The sequence below is a fragment of the Neodiprion pinetum genome, chromosome 4 (assembly GCF_021155775.2).
Source record: "Neodiprion pinetum isolate iyNeoPine1 chromosome 4, iyNeoPine1.2, whole genome shotgun sequence".
Lineage (NCBI taxonomy): Eukaryota > Metazoa > Arthropoda > Insecta > Hymenoptera > Diprionidae > Neodiprion > Neodiprion pinetum.
The window spans coordinates 24,529,619-24,555,810 of NC_060235.2; the positions used below are offsets into that span (position 1 = coordinate 24,529,619).

Consider the following 26,192-nt stretch of genomic DNA (forward strand, 5'->3'; position numbering starts at 1 on the left):
CTATGTATACCTATGTGGGATTCCACGCCAACTCAGTGAACGGTTGACCATGATATCTTGCAATTTCACTAAGGATTGTTTCTCCGTTACTACAACCACTACACTGAAAAGCTTCTAAGAATTTTTTCAAATTTTTTCAATCACTCGGCTACCCTATCATTTTTCAAACCCGTCTCAAAAATACCCAAATTGATTTTTATGAAACATGAAAAAAACATTTGGTTCCCGAAATGATACATTTCCACGTAAGATTCAAAGTAGAACCTTTTCTGGGCAGTATAAAGCATAGACATATAAGAATAGACCGCGTGAGCGGGCTGAGAGTGCGATAGCGCGGTAGAAAGAGAAAGCTGCATATAGGCCCTCCTCTATCCTTGTCTAATCGCGCATGCGCGGAACACGCGAGTCGTGTATGCCAGTATACTACACTGCGGGAGAATGCTGAGTGCGCATACGCGCGATTAGACAAGGATAGAAGAATAGGCCCTAATGGGCCCACATGCAGCTTTTTTTCTATCCCGCTATCGCATTCACCAACGGGCTGCTACCTCCGAGCTCGCGCAGTCTATTCTTATATGTCTATAGTATAAAGTAGCGGCAGCAGCAGCAATTCACTGAAAGTTACTAGCACTTCCGGCACAAGTTTTTGCTGCTCGAAGTTCATTCATGCGAACTCAAGACGTTTTATGAGCAGCGCTGCTGCTGCTGCGTCAAATAACTAGACAGATTCTAGTAATATCTGGTAAGTTACTAAACTGATGCTACTTTTTGCTGCCTATGATATCCCACGTTTAAGGTGCGTTCTGATATTAGCCCTTACTGCCGTCAACAATCTTTTATCTCTTGCCCTGCCGAATTCGTGAGTAACTCTGCCTCTGTCTTAGGGAGTTTTGAGCGCTGCCAGCTAATTTCTGAACGCACCCTTATACAAGATACTCTCAGCTTACCTTTATGTTTTCCCCGCGCGGCAGCTGTTCCTACTTTTTCAATCGTGCAACAGAGAAAGACAGTCCTGCTGTTGCTCTCTCTTTCTAATTACGGCTTAAGCTCGGTGCATACACCGCGTAGTCTATCTCTATGAGTCCATGGGTGGTCCATAGTCACATCACTGCGTCACGTTCCCGGCCATCTTGCAATTCGAAAATGCCACCTATGGGATTCTGAACGTAGTCACACACGATACTGACGTAAGCTAGTCTCTTCTTTTTCCGGCCGGTTTTCAGTCTCCGTGACTCCAGCGGTTTGTCTGTTGCATACTCTTCCGTTCGATTAGATTGTGACATTTTTTCTGTTATTACAAGATGTTTACCTGGTTAAGCTGTGCTAATTCCGACGAAGAATCAAGAAATCCAATCCCTGAAACTGTGATGAAACGATTAACGCTGCAACAGTAATAAGAAGGTACGCCTTTAATTGTTCAAAGTGTATAGGGTGTGTTTATAGCCTACAAACCCTGACAGAGCAATGGCGTTTCCACCGTTCTTAAAGCTTTGCAAACAGACCCCATTTCCTAATTGTAAATATATCCAGTCACTCTTTTTTGCTCACTAGGCTCTTGAATATATTAAAGAGAACAGCTATAAAGTCAAGTATAATGATTTGAGATACTTTTTACATGTTAATGCCAAAGAGATCTGATCGATGATATATCTAGATTCGTACACTTCGAAGTGGGGCCAGCGCCGACACCGAGCCGCGCGAATGGCACGCCATCCTCTCGTAGTTGAACAGAAAATATGTTGTGCGCTTGCCGCGCGCAATATATCGCCCAAATATCGCACAAACACTTTCTTGCTGCTGAAAATTGTAATGTCCACTGCAAATCTTACCAGCTATTCTGAGTAACCAGTGTCTGATTCAATCACAACCAGTTTATAAGCGCATGTTTTATCGTCGTGCAAATGCTGACACATTAATTTGTAAGAGATTTTAAATTGTTTATGCACTGAGTACGCTTCGATCCCTGTATGTGTCAAAACAAAACGTTGATTGTTTGTAATTACACAAGCGATTCACATTTTCTGTAAGACAAGTAACTTTGCACTTTGGATACGTGTATTGGAAAACAGTAACTCAAAGACACGACCAGTATTTGAGAACATTTGTTGCGCCGTCAATTTAGGATTTGAATTCCCAGTATAAGAATTTTGGGAGATCTCATGACTTTGAATAATTTCAGTCACTTGGTAATATAATTTGACTTCGTAGTACCTGAGTAATAATGTAATAACACAAAATGTATTCTACAATTCTGTTTGAAGTGCAGGTAGAAAGAGTCCAGTCCTGGTTGAGTCATGGATGACGAAGAACGCTTGGAGGGAGAGGAGGAAATGGATCTTGACGAGGCGACGGATGGAGATGACGATGATGAGGATAGTGGAGGAATCCCTATTTCCCCTGCAAGTTCTGATCAACTGCTTGGCCCAGTTTCAACACCTGGCAATCGTTAGTATTAAAAACTAAGAATGGTAACTCAACAAGCTTAGCTATCTCTCTGACAATTCAACCGCATGGCTAATGGTCTTAAATATTTATCTTCTAAAACTGGAAATCTGTATTTCAAACCGACGATTCGGATTTCAAACGAATAATGTTGCACATGTGATTAACCTCTTGGCTTACGATTTAAATTCCATTGGTGTGTGCCTATAATCAACAGCAAAGACGGTTACACGTAGAAATATCACAGCTTTCACTTGTGGCTTTCATGTTTGGCCCGATCGACGTACCACGTATCTTACGATATTATAAGGGTGCAGGTTAATCTTCTCTGTAGGAGTTTCAACTGCATGTGTCCTTTTCATTGACGCACCCAGTGAGCGAGTTAGACAGTCCCTAACTTCCGTTCTACATATTTGGATTTTTTTATTAAGACTGTGCTGCACATTGAATAAAGGGTGGAATTATCCTGGCATTTTCTATTTTGACCCTGAAATTTTCACAATTATAATTTCTCTTCATGACCTTTAACAGTTTTATCTATTGTTCTGTTATTTAGAACTCTCCCAATTATTTTCTAATTTTATAGACCTAAATATGCTACAAAAGTTAACTTTTCCAGTAATCTTCCAAGTCTCTAGTTGGTAACGCTAACATAACAGAACTTGTGAAAAACATATTTGCTAAAAAATTCACAGGCAAAAAATTTTATAATAGTATCATGTTATTATTTTAAAAAATTGCTCATGATTGTATTCGTTACAAAAAGAAAACAAATTAACTATCAGCCATCGCGTATCCTGAGCATGAAATCATTATTTATAAGGCAAATTCTATTTTTGATAATACATTCGATAATTACAGAAAGTACCCAAAATACTACCGTCACATAACTCATAAACAGCTTATAGTGTGAAAAAGGTAATCCGTTTTTGGAAAATAACATTTTCAATCCTCATCTAATATTTTTTTTTTCACAACATAATATATTCCGTACGTTGTGCTAACAGTTCTGTGTATAACTTCACTCAAGTATTATTATGCTATAAAGACAAGAACCTATGGTTGAAATAAGGAATTGCAATATAACCTGAAATATTCTTGTTGAATGCTTATTCCTTACATAGTAAATCAATTTTAAAGTATCCTTGAACATTGGCCTTAGATCTTTAAGTGCAGTTGTCTGTGCATAGCAACCCATTTTGCCTATCTGAATATGAATGAATTTAAAATGTATTTACTATTGCATATTGAAAAAGCAATTTGTAATCAACAATGGCAGCTGTTTTCCAGTTGTATATTTTCAATGTGGCTGAACCTAGCAACTACGATTAGTATCCACACTTGCTTGAAATAAGGCAGTCAAGCTTAGTGATCAAAATTTTGTCAAGTTTCATGGAAAGTTGATACTCTCAGGGAATCTTAGCTGCTAAATTTAACTTCTAGCTTCAGTTTCATGTTTTTTTGCATTCCTCATTCCAATTTTTGATGAATTTGATACTTGTCCGTGCCACTTGCAAGCAATTCAGCTTGCATGTGTTTCAGTATCTACTATGGTAATTCAAATAGTACTACACCTTGTTCAAACTTTAATGATACAGATCAAATATAAGAAAAATTATCTTAACTTAGTACATAAATTTTGCAGAATAAAGCCAAAGGTGCTCACTATGATAGTCTTTTACTATTAATACTGCAAACAAAACGGCTAATTGAAATCCTATAATTTTGAATATCCATTCAAAGGCTTTTTACTCATCATATTAAGATGGTTTTTCAGCTTAGTGTTTCTGGTTTACTTAGCAGAGCCTCGTATCTGTAGATATATATTTTCAATAACAAAGAAAAACGCTAAATGCCTGTTAATTCAACATGGTTGAAGTTAGTAACATTAATTTTGATATAAAAATCATTGTTTTATATAAAAATCATTGTTGTCTTGCATTACGTGTCAAATTATTTTAACCAATTCTTCTAAGATTTTCATTAATAATGTTCAATTTATATCAATACTTCACTTTGGTTGGTATGCCCTTACTCAAACGAAGTTTTTTTTTCGACTATTTAGTATACATATAGACTACTTATAGATGTTAATTTGATTGGTTAGTAATGCATGATTTCCAAATTAGAATCCTATGCGCTGTAATAATGAAATAGTAAAAATGATGGATTGACAGAAAATGTCGAGAATGCATGACCTGACTCATAAATGTTTTAATGTTAGACAAGTAAACCTTGATAAACTCTGCCATATTTTTTAAGTTTCATCAAGAATTCTGATAGTTATCTAGATTCTAGTATTACATTAGAGAGAACACTAGTTCTTTTATAATTTTTTTCAAGATTTTTTATCCCTTTATTTTGGAGTCGTATTTTTCTCATATCTAGATCTAAAAAGAAGTAAGTAAAAAAAAAAAAATTACATTTGCACACTAACAAAGTTTGGAATATTGTTTATTGGCTGGCAATCGGGAGTATAATCGATTATGACTTATGTGACGAGAAATCAATTTAAAAATTCTGTAAAATACAAAGTCGTTTTTTTGTTTTTGTATATTTCTCAAAATATTCTTCTGAGCAAATTTTGACCAATTCGAATGGTTTATCAAGGAAAAACAATTTCATCCGTTTTAATTCAAAACTTTCGAAAAGTAAAATATCTATCTCCATGTCGAAATTTTTCTGATGTGCCTTACTTTTTTGTAAATATTTTATCTATTCATATTTTTCTGGTAAATAAATGAAATATATTACTAAGGGGGGAAAAAAGACGAGCAATTATCATAGAACATACTATTAGGTAGTGCTAAAATCTGACCATTTATCAAAAATGTTACTGAGTCTGAAAGAAGTGGTAGAGTTCACGGAGTCTCTGATATGAAATCTCGTTTCACGCCTATATAGGATGAAAAATATTGTTCGCATCACGGGCGTAACACTTTATGCCCTTGGTATGAAAATAGCTATTTTCTCCGATCCCTTCGAAAACGCGTAATTTCATGCATGTAAATCATGCGCAAAGTAGCGCGTTTCAGGCCAATTCGGAATCGGGCAGACACGAACTTTCCGCCCAGCTAAACCAAAGCAAATACGGCGCCTCTTCGCGTAACAAATACGTGCTATCAGTTGGTGTCATGTCAATAATTGAACTAAGAAATATATTTTATAAAACATTAAACCATACATTTCTCCCTGTATACATAAATAAATCAATGGCACTGATGTTTCTTTTGAGTACTTTGCTTTTCAAAAGAGTCGGGCAAACAATATCGTGTGTAACATGGGTGGAATGCGATTTTGACTCTCGTTTCGTTTGTGCAGCTAGCTTCACACTCCTCAAAATCACCTCCTTTCTGCCCTTGATACATAATGTACCAATTTAATTGGATTATGTACCGCATAACGTTTTACATCTATTTTCATCATTTTTGCACAATATTTATAATTTATTCTGTTCCTTCTGTTCCTTGTTTAGTAATTCACGATGAAGTATTTCATGATCCAATGCGGTGCCAGAAATTTCCTTTCCCTGGAGGAAAGCCACTTAACATCAGAAGAGGCCCTGGAAGGCCACGAAAAGAGAGACCACTCGTACGAGGAGTACGGAATCGACCCTTTGGCAGAGGGATGACTAGAGGCAAGGGGTAAGAAACTGACTGAAAAATCCAAATTTATAATTTTTAAAGTATTGAATTCGTTTCACAATATTAGTGATGATTGAATTCAAGGTAGTACTTACCGACTCATCCAGAACAGAGACTTTCTGAAATTTATGAGTAGGTTATTTCAAACTTTTTCGAGTTTGAGATCCTGGCATAATAAAAGTAAGTTTTAATTTTCCAAGTCTCCTATGTCCAAAAACGGCTGTAAGAAAAAATTTTTAAAGGCGGTACAATTTGATTTTGTATTTATTATCCAACTGAAATAGCATTACATACAACTTCAATATATTGAGATGTATTGCCATACATCCAACTGTCGTATTATTGAAAAAATGATACTCCTGATTTGCTAATATTCCACAGTTTTGATGCTTCAAAACCTAATAACAAGACAATATCATCAACAAGACAAGATTTGATTGAAAGGTCGAAATTCTACGCTAACAAGATTAGAATGTCCAATTTTATAAATTGGTTTACCTATTATTTCACTTTGTTTCATGCAATTGATTCTATGCTACTGGATACTCGTTCTACAAATATCCTCTAGTGCTGTATTTAATATAATAATTTTTTAACCCTTTGAGCTTTAGGAAAATTCAATTTTTCAAACTGTGACTTTGATTGCTGATTCCATTTACTGTTGCAGGTTTGGGTATATGCGCGGAATACCACGCCGTACAAAAAGCAAAGACGACGACACTCATTCAGAATCTCCAAGCCCGTTACGTAATATAGAGGACCCTTTAGGTGATGGAGAAGGATCTAGCATGGACCGATCAATGCCAGCACCCGAAGAACCACCATATTTTCCAGAACAATGGTAAGCATGTAGAATTTATGTTGATATTAACTCATTGATAGAAAAATTTGATTGTATTGTTCATTTTTGAGGGATAAAATTTAATAGTTTCATTGACAGTTCGTATTAAAATAAAACACACTGAATTCTGTGGTGTCACAAAGTTTTACAACTGTGGTGCACCGATAGCATGGATTCGGATAAATAAACAAAGTCTTTTCAAGAAGAGTTCGTACGCTTTGGATCAACAAAGTTGAATTTAGTAAGGGTAACGCAACAAAATATTGGAACAAAAGAACTATTTTGAAATTTTTCTAGTGTCTGAGAGCCTTAAATTTTCAAAAAATGAGTATGCTTGATATAATTCTGGTTTATTGAATCTCAGACAATCTTAAAGTTGAGTGAAATAACGATTTATTCTGAATATGAATTCTTGCAGTAACGTTACTAATTTCAATCACATTAGGATCATTGATTCAAACGTAATTTTACCAGGTGAAACGTTCTCTGCTATGATTTATCATTCTGTCCTTCTCTTGATGTTAGGGTTATTAAGTTTCCAAATTTCGAGACTTAAAATTTTCGGGACTTCAGCTCATTCTTTCATCTCTTCATTTGTGATGTACCAGTGGTTCCTCGCAAATAATAGGAGAAACTAACTGTGGTATACGAGTGTGTGAGAAACATTAGAACGATGTAATGGGCTAAAATCTTTGAATATATTATTCTCTTCTAAATTGAACTGAAATTTAATGACAAAGACACTGTAGACTGCCACTGTCTATAATGTGTCACAATCATTGGCTTTTCAGTGTTAACCTTAAACATAGACTTTATTTCAGCGCACGTAAAGCACTTTTTTTTTTTACCTACTGTAAATATCTTGTACCTCGTACCACAAAAACACGAAACGGTGCTTGAAACTCTGTTTACGTAAATGTCAAACATTTTAAAATTCTTTTTTACCATATCCAGGCAACACACTTCATATACAGTATATGTAATATAAGTCAATTCTTCAGTGAACTATCTGAATTAATTATACAGTTCAAAATGTACACATTTTTTATGTATATTTTACATATTTCAGAATATACGTATTTTGGCCAGTGGTTTAGTCGAATATTATACATAATTTGTATATATTATTTATAAATATACATGTATCACATGCTTATATTGTATGAGCATCAACAAATTTTTCATAAAATATTATCATTCAGGCCCGGAAAAGTGTGTTCATTGTGCAATTTGGGCGAACGAAGTCAGCTAGGGCAGGGTGAGCTACTACGATTGTCCTGCCCTGAGGGATTTAATCTAGAGAAAAAAGTGATCAAAGAAGAAGTTTCCGAAACATTGTTAGACATATCTTCAACTGGAGATAAAAGTCCTCGAGCAGGTGGCTCTGGAGCTGTTACATGTCGCCGGCAAAAAAGTCTGGCCAAATGCAGGTAATACATTTTTAAAGAGTGGTTTGCTGAATTATTGTAGGTTCTTTGTTATCCAATTTAGTTGTTACCATTGTTTTTGACATAGCTTGTACTAAATTCAATCTTTGCATTCTCTTAAGTATTTTAATTGTGATTTTGAACTTATGAAAGCATCTCAGCCTGTGATAAGGATAAAAAAAAAGATTTTAAAAATCATGGAGACAAGTGATTGATGAATGATAATTGTTAATTAATAAAATTATTGTGTTATTAATTTCTAATTGAAAAATGTGACTTTTATCACTGTACTGCAGAACCTTATCAGAAACACGAGAGTAATATTTAGATCTAGGAGAATAGCTCTGTTCACTCGGAATAATAATTTCAATCAATTATTATCAATCATTGACAGTAACTTAGTGTTTTGTTTTCTTGCTAGAGTTTCATTTCATTTACAGACAGGGTGGCGACTGAACCGCCAAATTAGGGAAATTAGGGAATTTTTAAACTCTGAGTAACTAAGAGAAATATTGTAAAGATATTTTTGTTTTGTTTGTAGAAATACTTCCAGTTTCATTAATAATAATTATTGACAAATTAAATATCAATTCGTTTGAGAATGAATGTATAATTTTCAGATTTACATTTTGATGTAACATCCGATTAATTTTATTACACCATTCTCGACAAGTTACCTTAAACAGCATTTACAGATTGTATTCCCTCATCAATTTACAAAATATATCTATGGTGGGATGTATTTCAATAAAATTGATCGTGATGCCACATAACAAAGTAGGATTCTTTTTCAAAATACCATTTTGCAAATAATGTAAATAACATGTACTATTTTTTTTTTGTTTCATATATTACAATTAAAATTTTCTCCAACAGAAAAAAAAAAAATTGTATTTTTTATATCCACATATGGAAGCCTATTCAACGTAATGCCGAAGTATAAGTACTTTTACCCCGTTTTTGTCCTACATGAAAAACTGGTTTAAATGCACAGAATAAGATTGTCAAACTCCTTGTTAAGATAGTATATTTCACTTCCTGAGTTATCTTGTGTAACCGTCTCTGCAAATCAGTTTAACATAACAATAATTAAAATGTACTTGATGTTATAAGCAACTAATAAATTTTTTCATTTAGAAACCCTAGTCTTACAAACTTCACGGAACCCGTGGAGGAGTTGAGCATAGTTGGATACGCAGACGAACCAGAAATTGGAACGATATTCGAATCTACCAGACACTTCTACATTCATCATTCGTGTGCTCTTTGGTCAATTAGCAATCAGGAGTTGATTGCCGAAATTGTAAGCCGAGCGGTGGTCTTGGGCTCTTCACGCCGTTGTGCTTACTGTTCGCATTACGGGGCTAGCATTCCTTGCAAGGTCATATTTTTCATTTAATATTCTCAGTTCCCCGCGTTTCCGCACTGAGTTTCACGTCAATCACACACGGAAAAGGTGCAATTTGTCTTGAATGCCGCCACTCATTATTTCGAATGTTTTCCAACGTATCAGAACTTCAAGCTTTAAGTATTCACAAATTACATTGATCCAGCGCAGTTTAAATCGCGATTGCCCGAAAAAAGCTTAAAATCCTTACATGACTGGGAAACTATCAAAGATATTGAGATACTCATAACTTCAAAATTTTTGTATACATCGAGGTTGCATGAAAAGCATCGTCTGTATTCTTCTTGGTATAATTTGAAATCCGATAAGCTTTTTGCTACCTATAAAGTCAAATAACTGTACCACAATATTATACGATACTGAATCTATAATATACGTCAACTTGAATTCAATATTTAACATTATTATAATTTATGAATGAATAATTATATTTACCAAATGATTATTGTGTTGAATAGGTGGGATCATGCAATCGTTATTTTCATTTGCCGTGTGCTGCAGCATCTGGTTGTTTTCAAGATATCAAGACATTTACTCTATTCTGTAGTCAACATTTAGGCCAAGTTCCTCTGCTGTGTAAGTATTAGTTTGTTTGAAATACTACTGACAATGTGTGTAAAAGTAATCTCACAATTCTATATCTATATATATCAATTCTATATTGAATCGTTGCATCATATTTTATTTTTCCAGCAAATGGTGACGTGAGTTGTATGCACTGTTATGGCATGGGAGACGTTTCGAACCTAGTAATGTGCTCCATCTGTGGGCGTCATTATCATGGAAGTTGCGTCGGACTTGCCCTTTTACCAGGAGTTCGCGCAGGTTGGCAATGTGCAGGGTGCCGTATTTGTCAAGTGTGCAGGCAGCCAGAGGAGGCATCTAAAGTCATGTTGTGCGAACAATGCGACAAAGCATATCACCCTGGTTGTCTTCGGCCAATAGTTACTTCAATCCCAAAATATGGTTGGAAATGTAAATGCTGTCGAGTATGCACTGATTGTGGATCACGCACACCAGGTGCCGGTCTGTCGTCTCGGTGGCATGCTCATTATACAGTATGTGATTCCTGTTATCAGCAGCGCAACAAAGGTTTTTCTTGTCCGCTTTGTCGAAGAGCTTACCGTGCGGCGGCCTACAGAGAAATGGTTCAATGCAGTTCGTGCAAAAAATTTGTTCACGGCACATGTGATCCTGACGCTGATCCCACAACTTATCATCATCGTAAAGAGGCCAAGCCCGAGTACGAATACGTATGTTTACAGTGCAACCGCATGGCCCTTGTTAAACGTAAGGACAACACTGATGATTACGGAGGTGATTCGAGCGTCACTGCCTCTCAAGAGAGTCTCTGTGGCGATGGAGATTCTTCAGAATTTGATTATCCAGGAGTATCAGAGGATGCGTTGTACTCTATTGGTTTGGGCAAAGGGAAGCCATTCTGTGCATCTAAAATTGCTAAAAAAAGACTCGGTTTCGGAAGCGGAGTAATTGGTCGGCCAAAAGGAGTTGGAAAGTTGAGCTTTCAAAAACGTCAAAAAGTCACCGAATTCGGACGTAAAAGAGGTCCCAAGGCGAAAATGCGTGGAATTTTTGGAGTGCCTGGATTGGGGTTACAGGTGAGCTTTCTTACTGCAATCATGACCAGTCAAATTTTTTTAAACTTGTGCAATTCATTTTATCAATGCATGAAGCATTATAACATGCTAATATTAGCTCTTCGGTCGAAGGTTCACTAGTTATGTAATTTTTGAATTTTGATCATTTGAATGATGTATTTTTGAATTCCACTCTGCGGGAAAGAATTTTGTACTGACAATTAGTAAAATGGATTACAAAGCAAGTAGTTCACATTTATGTCACATTTGTCATGTCTCCTGCCTAGTCTGCATCTACGTAGCAATCAATAATTTCTGAATTTTCACACTCGTGTACGTCAGTTGTAAGTCTTTTGTTTCAACCAAATAAATTTAATGGTAATTCCGGGATAATCGCTTATTTTACCTAGATCATAGATTCGATAATAGACTTTTTTATATGTGGAGTTTTTGTTATGTTCTTACAGCGAATCAATAAATTATCAACAAATATCAAAATATAAACAGTCTTCTTTCCGTCAAGCAGTACATATAAACAGTAATCATAGTTGCTTCTCTTAAATCTAAAATTTTTCAAAAACTCATCAAGACATTAGTACCAAGCTCTGGGACTTTCTTACAGACTGTACAAAGCTTTACAAATCCTACTTAGCACTCAAAAACATCAGATTTAGCTTTAATTGAATAAACGTTCGTGACTACCGTAGTCGTCGATAAAAGAAACGAAGCATTTTTCACCTTTTTAAACCAGTTGTCGCAAAAGGTCCACATACATCCGTATGAATTATTTCCAAAAAATCCCTGGTTCGATTTCTATTACTTTCAAATGGAATATTACTCATTTTCTTTTCTATACACGTCTTACATTTCATGTATTCATTCTAGTTAAGCCCCCTTCTTACTAATCTACTGCCGTGAATCTGCTGCTTGTATTATAGATTTTTATTAATTTGCTTCTAGCAACAACAGTACTATAATTTTGAACTTTTGTTTGATTAATTAAATTTGATTTCATATCTTTTACAAAGAATAAATTTATCATTTCAATTTCTACTTTTTTTTATCGAAAGCTTGAAAATAACTGATAACAGTGCCAACTTTTTATTGCTTTTAGCACTCTGCCATTACCAAGAAATATATCTGTAGGTTTATTTAATTCAATATAATTACTATAAAATTTATCACGATTAACAATATGATGCGTACATCCGCTATCTACTACCCAGTTTATTTTAGTACCGTCATTAGTATTTGTCTGACTATTTACCGCATTACATTCTATAATTATAATCCACGCCCTCAGGCTCGATTTATTTGAATCATAATATTGACAACTGCTTGTATCTCAATATTCTTCTGCTTGACAACCTTGACAGCTTCGACCTCTGTTATGTGTTCCTCTGTTGTACGTTTCCCAGCTGCCTCTTCAGCCATGTATTGATGACCGTTTACCATGCTTCCACAAGTTACCACAGCTTTCCGTCACCTGCAGCAAATCTTTCTCGAAATATCAAGCTTTTTCACGTGCGAAACATTTTTGATTTTGTTTTTTGAAGTTTTGTCTATACTCTGTTAAAAACTCATTTGATCGCGTGCTTGCGGTTTTACTTGTCTTTCACTTTCATCATCTGTATTTTGCTTTTCACATATTCCACCATTAGTTTTCTTCCTCCAGCGCACCTACCAAGTCTCCAATATGGCTGTATGATTCAGGCAATGTATTCAGCATGTAGTTTAACTTCTCCTTCTCTGACACTGTAGCACCGGCATTTTTGAATGCGTTTTCGGGTTTTTCAAAATCACAAAAAAATGTTACGGAATCACTACAGTCTTTGAGTTGTATTCTTTCCAGTCTGTTTCTAAAAACGATTTGCAACGCCGTTGATTCATTTAAGTATAGCTCGTCAAATTTTTGTTTAATGTATGCTGTTTCTTTGTTACTCATGAACTCTCATTGTTTATTCGAGATCGCACTGTATATGTAGTTCATCACTTTCAAGTAATTATCTTCCCAATCAGTTGAGTCTGTTACAGTTCTTCTTGTTATCACTAGATCACATTGTTTTCATCTTTAAGTATATTATAAGGCGTTTTTCGCACATCGCGTAATTTTCTCCACTGATCACAAGTATGAACACTTTGCTGGACATTTTCGTGAATTCGATGTATACAACAGAGATAACGCGATTGTTCTTGAATGCTTCTGCGTATGCGAGAACATTCTCACCCTTTTTTCTCACTTTCCATCACTTTTAAACCACTTTAATCCAGAACTACGGTCTGCTACCATGCTATAATTTTAGGATCAAACAAGAGACTCGTGTGTATATTTGTAATTGATAATATAATTGTTGAACAAAATAGTGACTTCTGTGAACATTTACATTTCTATCTTCAAACTTCTGCCCTCTGATACCTATTTTACAGGTGTCGCCACTTACAAATATAATATAAGTGTATACACATGCACTTAATAGCCCTAATTATTAACTTTGTCAACACTGATCTGCCAATTCGGTATTTTTGTATTGATAAATTATCTTTTTTTTTTCAGCGACCAATATCTGATTCGTACTCAAAATTAGAAGAAGAGCCAGGTGTTGAGAATAGATTGGTTTTGTGCTCGGCAAAAGACAAATTTGTTCTTACCCAAGACATTTGTGTAATGTGTGGAGCAATCGGAACAGATCAGGAGGGTTGTCTAATCGCTTGCGCACAATGTGGTCAGTGCTATCATCCATATTGTGTTAATGTAAAGGTGACTAAAATCATTCTGCAAAAAGGGTGGCGATGTCTTGACTGTACAGTGTGCGAAGGCTGTGGGGAAAGAAATGATGAAGCCCGGTTGATACTTTGTGACGATTGTGATATCAGCTATCATATATACTGTATGGATCCACCACTTGACTATGTGCCGGACGGGACATGGAAGTGCAAATGGTGTGCACAATGCCAGACATGTGGATCGAATGATCCTGGATTCAACAGCGATTGGCAAAAAAGTTTCACACAGTGTGGGCCTTGTGCCTCACATACAGCATGTGCATCTTGTCAAGAACCATACAATGAAGGGGAGCTGATAATTCAATGCGTCCAATGTGAAAGGTGGCTTCATTGTGCATGCGATTCTATCAAGACGGAGGTTGATGCTGAAAAATGTGCCGAAGAAGGTTACAATTGCGTACTCTGTCGTCCCAGAGATGTTCCCCCACCTCACATCTTATGCAATTTACCAAAACCCCTTCCACATAAATATCCTCGGTCACCTCCACCGGTAGCTCGAAGTCCTGAATTGCACAAACCGTCTCCTCAGCAATATTTAGTAGACGGTGTTTATCTGTCAGAAGCTGGTATGCATCACATCAAATCATTAACTGTTGAGCAACAACAAACAAGAAAGAAGAGGAGGAAGATCTTACCGCTTTTAGATAAAGAAGCTGGTATAATGGCTACTATTGAATCTGTAGTAGCTGGTGGCAGTCTTGACAATTCCCTTGAAGATAACGGGAAGTTAGATTTAATAGACGTAAAAGAGGAGCCGATTGAGGTTCTCAAGGAGGGTATGGTATGGACACCGCGTGGTGACCAACCGCCACCAGAAGGTTTTAGCATTTATACCACAGAGAATGGTGTCACAGTTTTGAGGCGGAAACGGCAGCGAAATTTACAAAAACTCGGGATCGGTGGATTTGTTGTAAGATTACGTGGAACTCGTAAGGATAAGGAGGAAGAAGGAGATGGAGAGAAAACGTCTGACGGATTACTAGGAATTGCTGAGGATAAGCCACGTAAAAAACCACAGCGCAGAAAACCGAAGCCAAAACTTTCGGAGTGTTTTCCACTTTACATGCAGGAAGCTTTTTTTGGAAAAGATCTCTTGGATACCATTAAAGACAAAGATATCGAAAGTAGCAGTGACTCTGATACAGAACGTAATGTTGCAAGCAATGCTGATACCATTCAACTCTCGCAGGATGAACTAAAAGCAATTGAGCAAGTCAAGACTAAGCAGGAAAAAGAGGACGAAAAATTTCTCCATGGGCAATCCATCAAACGAGAAGAAGCATTGGAAGATGAAGGTAGCGATGGTGAAGCTCTCGGTGATATCCTCCCTATTTCAGGAGATCTACTTGACAGTGAACTTGTAAATACTATAATGAATGAACCAGATGAAGACTTGGCCAAAGCTAGCGAGGCACTGGAGGACTTACAAGATACGCCTGGACCAAATAAAGATGAACTCACTGACATACTCAGCCCGCACTTCAACTTGGAATCAATGGTCAGGGACACTGGTAAGACATTGAGCATGTCACAATATGATATCTTATATTAAAAATTAAATACTCTGGATTCGGTTGACTTTGCACCTTAGGATAAGAGTGAAGATTGTGCAGTTAACTGTAGCCCACACACTGTCATACCCATCAGAAGCTAGTAGCGCACTGAGACAGAATGTTGATTAGTAGTAGGAAAGTAAAAAAGTATTACAAGGGAAGGGGGTGTGAGTGGGAATTCGGGAGTACATATGGTGGGGAGAAAGTTCAAACGTGCGGTTTATCGGCATGTAGTTAACCGATGTCCAGTGTAGCTCAACAAATGTGTTACCGGGGTATACATGAATAAGTAGAAAGCTGAAAAAGTGAATGAATTTTTGGAATTTATATCTCAACTATGAATTATGCAATGTGATTTGGATTAATTTTTTTTCAAAAGTATATAGATTGAGCTTCATTCACATATTTTGTTCATTTAAATCAATTGATAGGAAGCATTGTTATTGACAATAACGTTATCTGATTGATTCTGCAACAATTTTCATTGCCCACAATATCACAAAAACGATAGCTAGACCAATTTACTTCAAATCTGCAGATGTTACTCTTAAATAGTTTATCCTCTGCGCCGTGATCCAAATTTTTCTTCTGTCTTATTAATAAAATGACTATCAATTGAAAACTGACAATTTAATTAACAAAAAAAAGTGGATTCGTGGCAAAAAAGAAAGACTATCTGAGAATACTATCTTCAAATTTGAGGTAATTCGGTTGAGCTGTTTTTGATATATCAAGGGCAGCGCCAATCATATTGCCTGAGCGAAATTAAAAATTCTTCATTCAAACAAAGAAAAATATATAAATAAATCTTAATCTACATGTTTTTGAATAAAACAAATCCTATTCAAGTTCAATAATCGGTTTTTGAGCTATAAATTCTCAAAATCTTTCCACTTGTTCAGACATCTACTCATACATATCCTGTGAAATTACGAGTACACACAAATTTGAAAACAATCTTGTTCGCCAATACAGTATGGTATTTAAAATTTAAGGTCTGCCAAATATGGACAGCAGAGACGTTGAAGAAATATTTAAAGGAGTACTAACGGATGAATCACAAGAGTCTCAAGAATCATCTGTTTTTCCGACACAAACGCAAGCTTCGCATCCGCCTTCTTCTTCAACTCCATTAGTATCACCTTCACTGCATCCAGGTAAGTAATATTTATAAATGTTACTTGGAAATTTAAGTATAATATGTGGGGTATTCTATATCAACTTGACCAGGTACTGCACTCATATTATTTGTTTTTCTCTAACTTTTGGATGTAGTTGGACTTCAATAGCAACTAAATTAATTGTAATACCTACCAGCAATGACTGTCGAAAATCGTGAATAAACGCCTCAACTGTAAAATTTAGTATAAACACCAAAAATACTTCGTTACATTTCAATCATTTTTGCACAAGATCCATGGTGCCAAACGATCTTCCGCTAGTCGTTTAGACACTTGGAGTAAATGTTATTGAACCAAAGTGTGTAAAATATTTTACTTTGTTACAAGTGCAGGAAGTGAATGAATTCCAATGAGTGGGAAGTTTGCAGCGTGAGTCGCCAAGGCGAGTGCACTTGTAAAAAAAAGTTTGATTTGAGAAACAAGGAAGGTGTCCCTGACAGCGTGTAAAATTGGGTTTAGGTAACTTATGCTCAATCACACCTTATGCAAAATTGAGTTATTCAAAAGTGCGATGTACCTAAGAAAGCCCTGCTGAAAATGAAAATCCATCATTTTTGGTACTTTTTCCAACTTTTACAGTTAAGACGTTTTTTGAAGATTTTTGACAGCCATCTGCTCATAGGGGATTTTTCAGAAAAATGTAACAAAATAAATTTAGGTGATTTATTATTTCCTACTACACCCACAAATCATTTCGTAATAAACAAATAAAATGAGGACCACGATTGAAACTTCAAGTAAATGAACCGTGAATTGGAGTTACTGATGCAAATGTTTAAGCATTCATATCTGTACAAGTAAAAGTGCATACTATGCAAAACTCAGGCATTGTTTTATCAAGTACAGGCGGGATTACGCTGCGTTCGAATAACGGATATGGTTTTTTTTCGCTATAAATCATATCTATTTAACGAATGGTATTTTTCAATTTGTAATGGTTGACTAATATTCCTCCATTTACTAGATAACTATTTTCAATGTTAACATCTATTTACACAAAAGTTTACCAATATGTCATTACAGGCTTGAGTTTGAATAGGCCACAGGTGCCTGGTACATTACCTTCAGTTGGGCAGTCCAATTTGAATTCACCAATGAGTTTTCCACCGCCATCTCCATACCATTCGGAGTACAGCAAGTGAGGATTTATTACTACTTTACTACACTCCTATTCTCACATTACACTGTTTTGATAATCTTTAAGTTCATTTCTTCTAAATTCAATGAATTTCGTTTGCCTACTATAATTTTATGCAGATTCAACATGATTAGTGTATCTCTTACCACCCTCTGGAATTTCAGAACTGATTTAATTATCAATAACAGTCCTACAACTAGTGAACAGTAAATAAACTTAATCATTATTAAAGTTTTTTCTTATTGCATTGGGTCTTGAAGCAGCAAGTTTTGAAATAATAGTGGCGGTTAAACGACAAAATGGCCTGATTTCACCACGCTTTACAGTATTCTCATATCTTATCTCTAAACAATTTGACAGTAGTCCGCAATTCAGTCCCGCATTTTCGGAACCGCCTAGTCCATGGTTGAATCCAGAAGAAGAAGGCACAGTGGCTGCTACTGGAAGTAGCACTGCTATAACGTACAATCAACGCAGCAACCTTAAAATGGAAGCTGATGAAGCTCTTGGAAGTAGTGCAACTATATCGGCAGTTCTATATGCAAATATGAATCACCCTGAATGGAAAACCGAATATCCAGGTAAAATCTACAGCCGGTCCAAAATCATTAAAACTTGAATTCCGTTGCGAGTTTACGACTTTAATTACAAAAACTTATGGATAATTGTACGTTATTGATGTCAAATTTATGTCACTGTTCTCGTCCCTCTTGTTGGATCACTGTATTTTGACCACTAATGTTTCAAGCGCTGATTTTATTTCCATATGGAAGCTCCAAGAGTAAGAAGTTTAGGAGGCCCTGCCTTAAGTATTGTTAATTACTACTATCAGCGTACTATTAATGAAAGTACCATGTTCGTATTTTCTGGAGTGAATTAACGTGGTGAGAACATTCTTCAAAACATTACTATACCAAAGCTTTGAAGAATTGTTACAGTGTATACTATAATTACAGAAGTCACCCGCAAATTAATTGAAATAATCATCAACGCTTAAGACATAAAATGACTTACTAACAAACTAATAGGCTTGTTTAATTCCGCTTGAAAAATACGCATCTATGGATAAGCAGTCAGCAGATTTTAGTTCGATCCAGATGCTTTCCATTAGTTTCTGTGATTCTCATTAATGCGATTAGCTTCTAAATTTTACTATTTGTATGTAAGCGAATTGTAAACTTCTTTTGTGTCTCAAGTATCAAATTCAAATAGGGTTCCAGATTCTTATGAAACATTATTTGTAATAATTTGATGACTATTCCATGTTACAGCTTGGTCCGAGCGTTGCAAGCAGATACTGAAACGATGGCGAGCTTTGACTAATGATCAAAAAGCTCCCTACTTGAATCAGGCTCGAGATAATCGAGCTGCAATTCGCATGAAGAAAACACAACAGGTATGAAAATTACACTAAATGAATACCAAATAATATGAAACAAACGGTAAAATTTCTTGAAATCTTACTCCAATAAGTTGTGTCCATTTATCAGCGTGTCTCGTGCTAACATAAAAGTGAGACTAACAGCTAGTCTATTGTGCTATGTTTGCTCCATTTAGTAATATTTAATGTAATTAATATCTCGTATTTTTCGTGAGCTAATTATATAGCGAAATATTATTAGAACTTCACACCCTGCTACCAAAACTGAACACTCTTCATTGACAAGTAGGATTTTTCTTATTATGTTTATGAAATTTGTTAACAGTGGGAAATAATAGAAATGCATAAAAATTGTTCGGGATACATAACGAAAACAATTTGGTACCACCTGTTTTTAGTGACTGCTTACCTATTTCACACAATGTTGACAACATGATTAAGGTGATTTTTCAACTCAGATTTTGTTTTGCGGGTTTCTTAGCAGGGTCCTGTATTTATGTGTATGTGAAGCATTCCACGTCAACCAGACTACTTTTTGGCCTCATGATCATCGATTTTTGTGAAATTGATTCATATTGTAAAGATATGTTGAAGCTCCAAAAACCGTCCACCACATTCACTCATAAACGGTTCGCCAACGAGGTATCAAGTTATGAATTTACCACACCTGCTTTTTAGGTATGCTCGTAAAGCATAGTGTCTATTGTGTTACTCTTCATGAAAAACGTCACTTCGAAAAAAAGAAAAAAATTCTTCGAATTGGAAACATGTTCCATAACTCATACAACGGTTTTCTAGCATTAGAGTTGAATGAGGATGATCCATGAAACTTTCCAAGCATCTATCACTATCAGTTATCGAAAGGCGAGTTTTTGATTCTACGAAAAATCATTTCGTACATCTTAAATTACAGAAAGATGACTCCACCGATTTGGATAAAAATTGAATAATCCATCAATTATGTATTAGGTAGTGACGTGTCACAATACTTTTTGAATTGCTACTATTCCCGCTCAGATATTTTCTGAAGATATGACACGTTTGCTTTAATATCTCTTGTTTTCGAATTACGAAGTGGTGGCAGTTCGAATTTCGAAAAAGTTCACAATAAAAATTTTTCACGAATTTTCCCAGAGTTTGATACACGACCTTTCGTTTTCACTTTATTATAATTCACTGTTATTTATTTAGCAGTAATTCATTCTGGAACACTTTACTTGATTGTTCAAATGGTCTTCTCATGTGTATTCATCACTTCCACAGTATCATTAACCAGTTCAACATTTTTTTCATTTGACAATTTGCCCTGGTCTCCTGCACTCGAGGATCTAACAAATTAAACTGAGCTGTTTAAAATTAGGAATGCGATCATCCAGCCGTATTTAATTGACAGGTATCTGTCAACGTACTCACGATCAGTACCGAAGTTCTCTGTCGACTGGCAGCTCTCGCTCCAGCGCGATCGTTTATACAATTAGAAAACCCCCCCTTCCATCGTCAAGCGCAGCGCGGGGAGGGGTGCGCACGCAACCGATAATGCTCGACATTCCGAGAATCTTGATTTCAGTATAAATTAAATCTGTACTTATTTATTTGTTATTTATTACTTATATATTATTTAGTGCTACGGTAAATAACCCACAATGTAGTATTTTTGAATCAAGATTCCGCAGGATGGAACAAATATCTTCATTTCATTCGTCATCACGACTCCGAATTTTATTTCGAATCTCAGAGAGAAGAAACCCTCCTCTGATTGTACTAATTTTAATTCTCTGTTTCTCTCCGTCCCTCTCTCTCGTTCCCATGCTCGCGACGCTAAAATCGGTCCCAGGTTAACACGCGGTTTACCTGTGCACGAGTGAATGATCCGACAAATCTCGGAAGCAACTTCCGCGAGGGATCTAACGCACACCCAGGGCTATTCTAAAGAACGCCCGCGGCCGTATGGCTTATCGGTTTAGGGGATCCATGTCTCCCAGTGCCTTTCGAGATTTCTAGGCAACGAGAGAGAGAGGTTCATATTCTTTGCAGTTAAATATTATTTTATTATTCCTGCGCAACCTTTTACAAATTTTCATTTATGAATGATCGTCCTCTCTGAATAAAACAATTTTAAAATTCTCACCAAAGAACATTTCATATGGAAAGGCAAACAAATTCTGGACAAGACCTTTTGCGCGCAGCAGATTTCCTGCGATTCCGTGATCGGAATTTATTGATTGTTCGTTTTGTGAAAATCAGGTCGTGACTATCAATCAGTTCACGTTTCTACATATTGAAATATTTCCACCAAAGGAAAACATCAATAGCGAAGATTTAAGTATAAATGCCTTATGAAACATTTTCATAACTTAATTTTTATTTTAATTTTAATATGACAACAAATGAAATCTGACAATCGAGACAAAGTAATGACAATAACTGAACGGAAACGCTAGTAATCAAGTAATAGTAATTGGAACATATTAATTTAGATGAACCAGTTACAATAATTAAATAATAACAACTAAACAGCAACATCTGGCTAGTCTATGTTTTGTGTATCTTGAAATTGGGACGCCTGGCACATAGAAAATTTGCGGAACCTATTTTTTTTATAAGGAAACGTTGCGAACACTAAGGAAATCAATTGACGAATTCGAAAAATTGCGCGCAGATCTAAATTTTTTAAATCATTTTTTTCCCACTAAAATATCTCAATTTTCCATACAACACGCTACCAAGCTTAACATGGCCTAAAATTCAGTTTACGCGTTACGTATTCAAAAATTTAAATTGCCAAAAAGATTTAATTGTGATACTAGGTAGATATGGAATCTTAAATTATCTCTGTAGAAATAGACAATTGATTTGGAAGAAGCCGTAGTATGGAAAGAGTAATAATAAAAGAGTTGTGTTACTTACATGAGCATTTCCATGTCAAGTCGTAATAGTCTTTGATCTTGAATATTTTTATCTCGTTCAATCATTGTATCTATGTTCGTTGTAGTCTACTAGAACGAAACATATTTGACTATTCTGCTCTAGGTCCATTTTTTCAAAGTTTTAAGTACCTAAAGTTTTGAAACAACTGTGAAAACAATCGCGAATGACCTGCTGGGACATCTTACAATTTTTGGTTCAGTTTACTTGCATTAGTTGTCGGTAGGTTTTTTTTACAGCCACTGAAGCACTTCAACGAAACCACAATTTTAACTTTCAGCCCTGTAACTCAGCTCAATAACAAACACATCACTCTAATTCTTGATCGATTCTCTATTTGTGAACCACATCTCAAGTGAGGGTAGTCTAACGTTTCAAAAATTTGGAATGCCAACTGAGAGATCAATGTAGTTTATGGAGACGAAGAGTGTGTTTTACTAATCCATTTTTTTTTCTAACTTCCTTTCGTTTTTCTTCTAACATACCTTTTGCAAACTTAGTTTTTAGCCTCCAACAAAGCTTCATGATACCGGAACTCGATAGTAAAAATTTAAAAACTGATTGATCAGGTTTGAATTTTTCAAACGCTCTAACCGAAATATATCAAAAACTACACAAGTTGGGAAGCCATTTTTAGATTCAATTTGTAGATAGTCAAAATTTCTATAAAAAAGGTTAATACTATTGTACACCTAAATGTTCACCTTGTATTTATATACTAATTATAATTTATAGAAAATTTGGTTATTTACAAAATGAAACCAAAAACAGCTTCCCAACTTATACAGTTTTCTACATATTTCAGTTAAGGTGTTTAGAAATATTTGACAAGACGAGTCACCTTTTAAAATTTTACTACCGAGTTCCGGTTTCACGAGGTGCGTTTGAGGCTAAAAACTAAATTTCCCAAGGATACCTAAGCAGAAAACAAAAAAAAGTTTAAAAAAAATTTGGCCTGGTGTTTTACGCACCTCCGTGTTCGGATAAACTGAATATAACTCTTCCAGGTCTCTTTAGTCCTCTTCACCACCGTACTACTACACATTACACTCAGCACTGCCCTTCCTAGTTATTTGTAGCACCGTGCTGACAAACAATAATGATGGTGAATGATGCTAGCATATTTTGAATACATGTAATGTATAATTCAAATGTTTAAGATACAGAGATTTGGCAGAGGTGGCTATCATATAAGCAGCAAAGTCAAACACAATAACCTACCTAATTGCAACGTTAAGCACAATAATGCAAAGTGTAAGCCAGGACATGAGTTAGAAATGTTTTATCCAATCTACTTTGTAAAAACAAAAAATGGCCAAGAGCGCATAGAGAACAAGAAAGTAAAGCTAACTTGCACAGGTAAATCTAGTGACGACAGGGTTGATTGGTAGCGATCACACGTTAAATAGGCAACTTAGTGCTGTGTGTGAAAATATAAGATATTCTCGTTCAATAATTCATCTGCTTTGTTGTTTGTAGGGTAGTTAAGAGGCAGGTGTAAGTTCAATATTGGTGCTGTATAATTTATGGTTGGCTAAACTTGTCACATTTCATATTATGGTTGGTGGCGACGTTGGTTGTAGTGGTTATGATGGTGGTGGTGACGGTGGTAGTAGCAGTGAGGTTAAATCTTGCGTTTTACCCTCGCATCTTTTATAAACGCCTTCGTGTAGCACTGAAACTTTGTAGAATTAGAGGGTATCTTTCACTTTCTTGACTAATCTGTCTAGCTGCCTGGGGCGCTGTACAGCCAACCGAGATATGAGCTCAGTAGACACGCTACAGTGGCAGGACAAAGCGTGCCACATGAACGTGACACCACCATTCGCATTGTTCTCTGTTTCTATAAATTACAAATTGGCTCCTAATTTCCTTTGGAGTACTCACAAAAAAAAGTGAAGCCTTCCTTTGATCGCAATTTGATTTCGATTGATTAATTTTCAAAACCACGTCTAAATTTTGGCTTCAATATAAAATGCCTATCCCTAATGAAAAGCACGTGAAAAAATTACTTGAAAACGCTGAAATTAAAGTTGATAAGCTAGAGTAGGATAGGATTTGTAGATATTAAGGAACAGTGATGTGTGGGCATGTCGAAAACTTCACCTCTGACAGCGGATGAGAGTTTAATAATTATTTATGCTAGGGGAATAAAAAAAATTGACCACGTACTTCGGTCCAATTGCGGTATCGATTACCTACGTTTGAATACATTCTGTAAACCATTCTTTCGCCTGGGGTCACCTGAACAATAATGTCCCATAACGATATAGTATATTGATGCTCTCCATTTGATCAAAAGATTGTCGCTTCAGTACATCATCAAGTATTGACTTTGCATCGTGATCTGCATGTTTTAATTCTTACCCATGCGTCAGCCTCTGCAAATGGCTGTACTTACACCAATTTTTCAATACTACGTACGATTTTCAGAGTATATTTTTATAAAATCACTTCTCCTGCGAACACCTTGCACCTTGCTTCAGAACACTTTGCGAAACACTTTTGGTGTCCCAGATACTTCGATACTATAGATTATTGTTTTTCTTTTTCTTTTTTCTATTATTTTATTTTAGTGGTCACAGAATTTATTTTTTTGTCTCAACTACTTCTGCTTTCGCATAGTACACTAGACATTGGTCATGGGCAAAAGCTTCTATTCTACTCATAATTTGATTGGCTATTTCTAGCAAACTCTAGGTGCATCCCATCGCAAAGTCTTCAGCACCAGCATTTGGTCTAGGGACATTGAGCTTGATATACTAAAACTTTTTGTGAATATATCTGCAACTCTAGCGGTCTTCTCTGAGCTTGCGATACGTGTTTCCAGAATCTTGCTATAAAATTTTCAAGTGTCAGTAATGCACGGTTAGGCTGCGGAAAATTGTAAGCATTGCGCAAGTCAGTAAATACAAAAAACTTACTTCCAGTATGTAACAAATATTTCTCCAGGATTCTTCAGGTGTTTTGAATCAACACCAAATGCTTATGAATTGCAACTTCCTGTATCTTGAGGAGGAGAGTGTTTCGTGAAACTTTCCGTTAACCTTTCACAAATTTTTGATTAAACTGATATTAGTATGAAATTACAGATGAAAACACTGACATTCGAAATTTCACCAAAGTCTCTCTTGTCTATAGAAACATCAACAAGTAGGGAAACTGCAGTAATTATAAGTGCACAATTAAGCATATAATCTAAGTAGTATAAAAGCCATTACTTACCACTTGTTTTTATTTTTGCTATTCTTGACTTTCGCTTTTGCCATCGGTCATATTTTTAACTCCCAAAACGTACTTCATTCATTAATGCCCTCAATCCTGAATCATATCAGGCTGTTAGACTTTGCAAGCTTCTTTTCCTACGACCTTGTGATGCACCAAACCCAAATTAAAGTTTTGCGAAGTGTGTCATATGTAACTATATAGAGTGAACGGGTTAATTACCTTGACCTTTACCTTTTCTTACGTTTTTCATAACTTTTAACATTATGTAGACTTACAAAGTTCCTAACTTTCGGTTTCTTTCTTATGTTCTTTTCCTTCTTTTTTTTTCAAGTATTATTATCTCTCAGAATTCACGAATCTTTTTTTGTCAGTTTCAATTAAACATCCCGAATTTGCGACTTCTAGTTTAGTTTTTTTTTATGAATGATCGATATGGGCCTTAGTGAAAATAGCTGACTTCAGAAGATTTCAGTAAATCCGATGGATGAATTCGTGCCATTTCACTTGCCTTGTCACCGCTTGTCTAAGGAAAAGGGTTATTGAAGTTGTTGTTGAATTGAAGTTTTTGTGGCAACTTCGATCTAAATATATGCATGGGTGTATTCGGGTATCTGTGAGGAATAACTTGTAGACGTTTTTTCG

The 26,192-nt window shown here is 35.7% G+C and overlaps 1 protein-coding gene across 9 annotated transcripts in view; it reads left to right on the top strand.

Annotated features, from left to right (window-relative positions):
* The first annotated feature begins 1,217 nt into the window (after positions 1-1,217).
* LOC124217926 (histone-lysine N-methyltransferase 2C) overlaps positions 1,218-26,192 on the top strand; it is a 77,146-nt gene continuing 52,171 nt past the window's right edge. For 6 of the 9 annotated variants that reach the window (XM_046624103.2, XM_046624105.2, XM_046624107.2 and 3 more), the window contains exons 1-13: positions 1,218-1,401; positions 2,262-2,445; positions 5,918-6,086; positions 6,754-6,927; positions 8,130-8,357; positions 9,492-9,735; positions 10,221-10,338; positions 10,456-11,381; positions 13,915-15,655; positions 16,693-16,854; positions 17,902-18,016; positions 18,377-18,597; positions 19,288-19,412. In XM_046624103.2, coding sequence (XP_046480059.1) covers positions 2,295-2,445; positions 5,918-6,086; positions 6,754-6,927; positions 8,130-8,357; positions 9,492-9,735; positions 10,221-10,338; positions 10,456-11,381; positions 13,915-15,655; positions 16,693-16,854; positions 17,902-18,016; positions 18,377-18,597; positions 19,288-19,412 — 4,374 coding nt within the window. In that variant the 5' untranslated portion in view covers positions 1,218-1,401; positions 2,262-2,294. Of the gene's footprint in view, positions 1,402-2,261; positions 2,446-5,917; positions 6,087-6,753; positions 6,928-8,129; positions 8,358-9,491; positions 9,736-10,220; positions 10,339-10,455; positions 11,382-12,785; positions 12,885-13,914; positions 15,656-16,692; positions 16,855-17,901; positions 18,017-18,376; positions 18,598-19,287; positions 19,413-26,192 lie in introns of those variants that run through there. The other 3 variants (XM_046624110.2, XM_046624104.2, XM_069135660.1) reach the window with 3 other exon arrangements.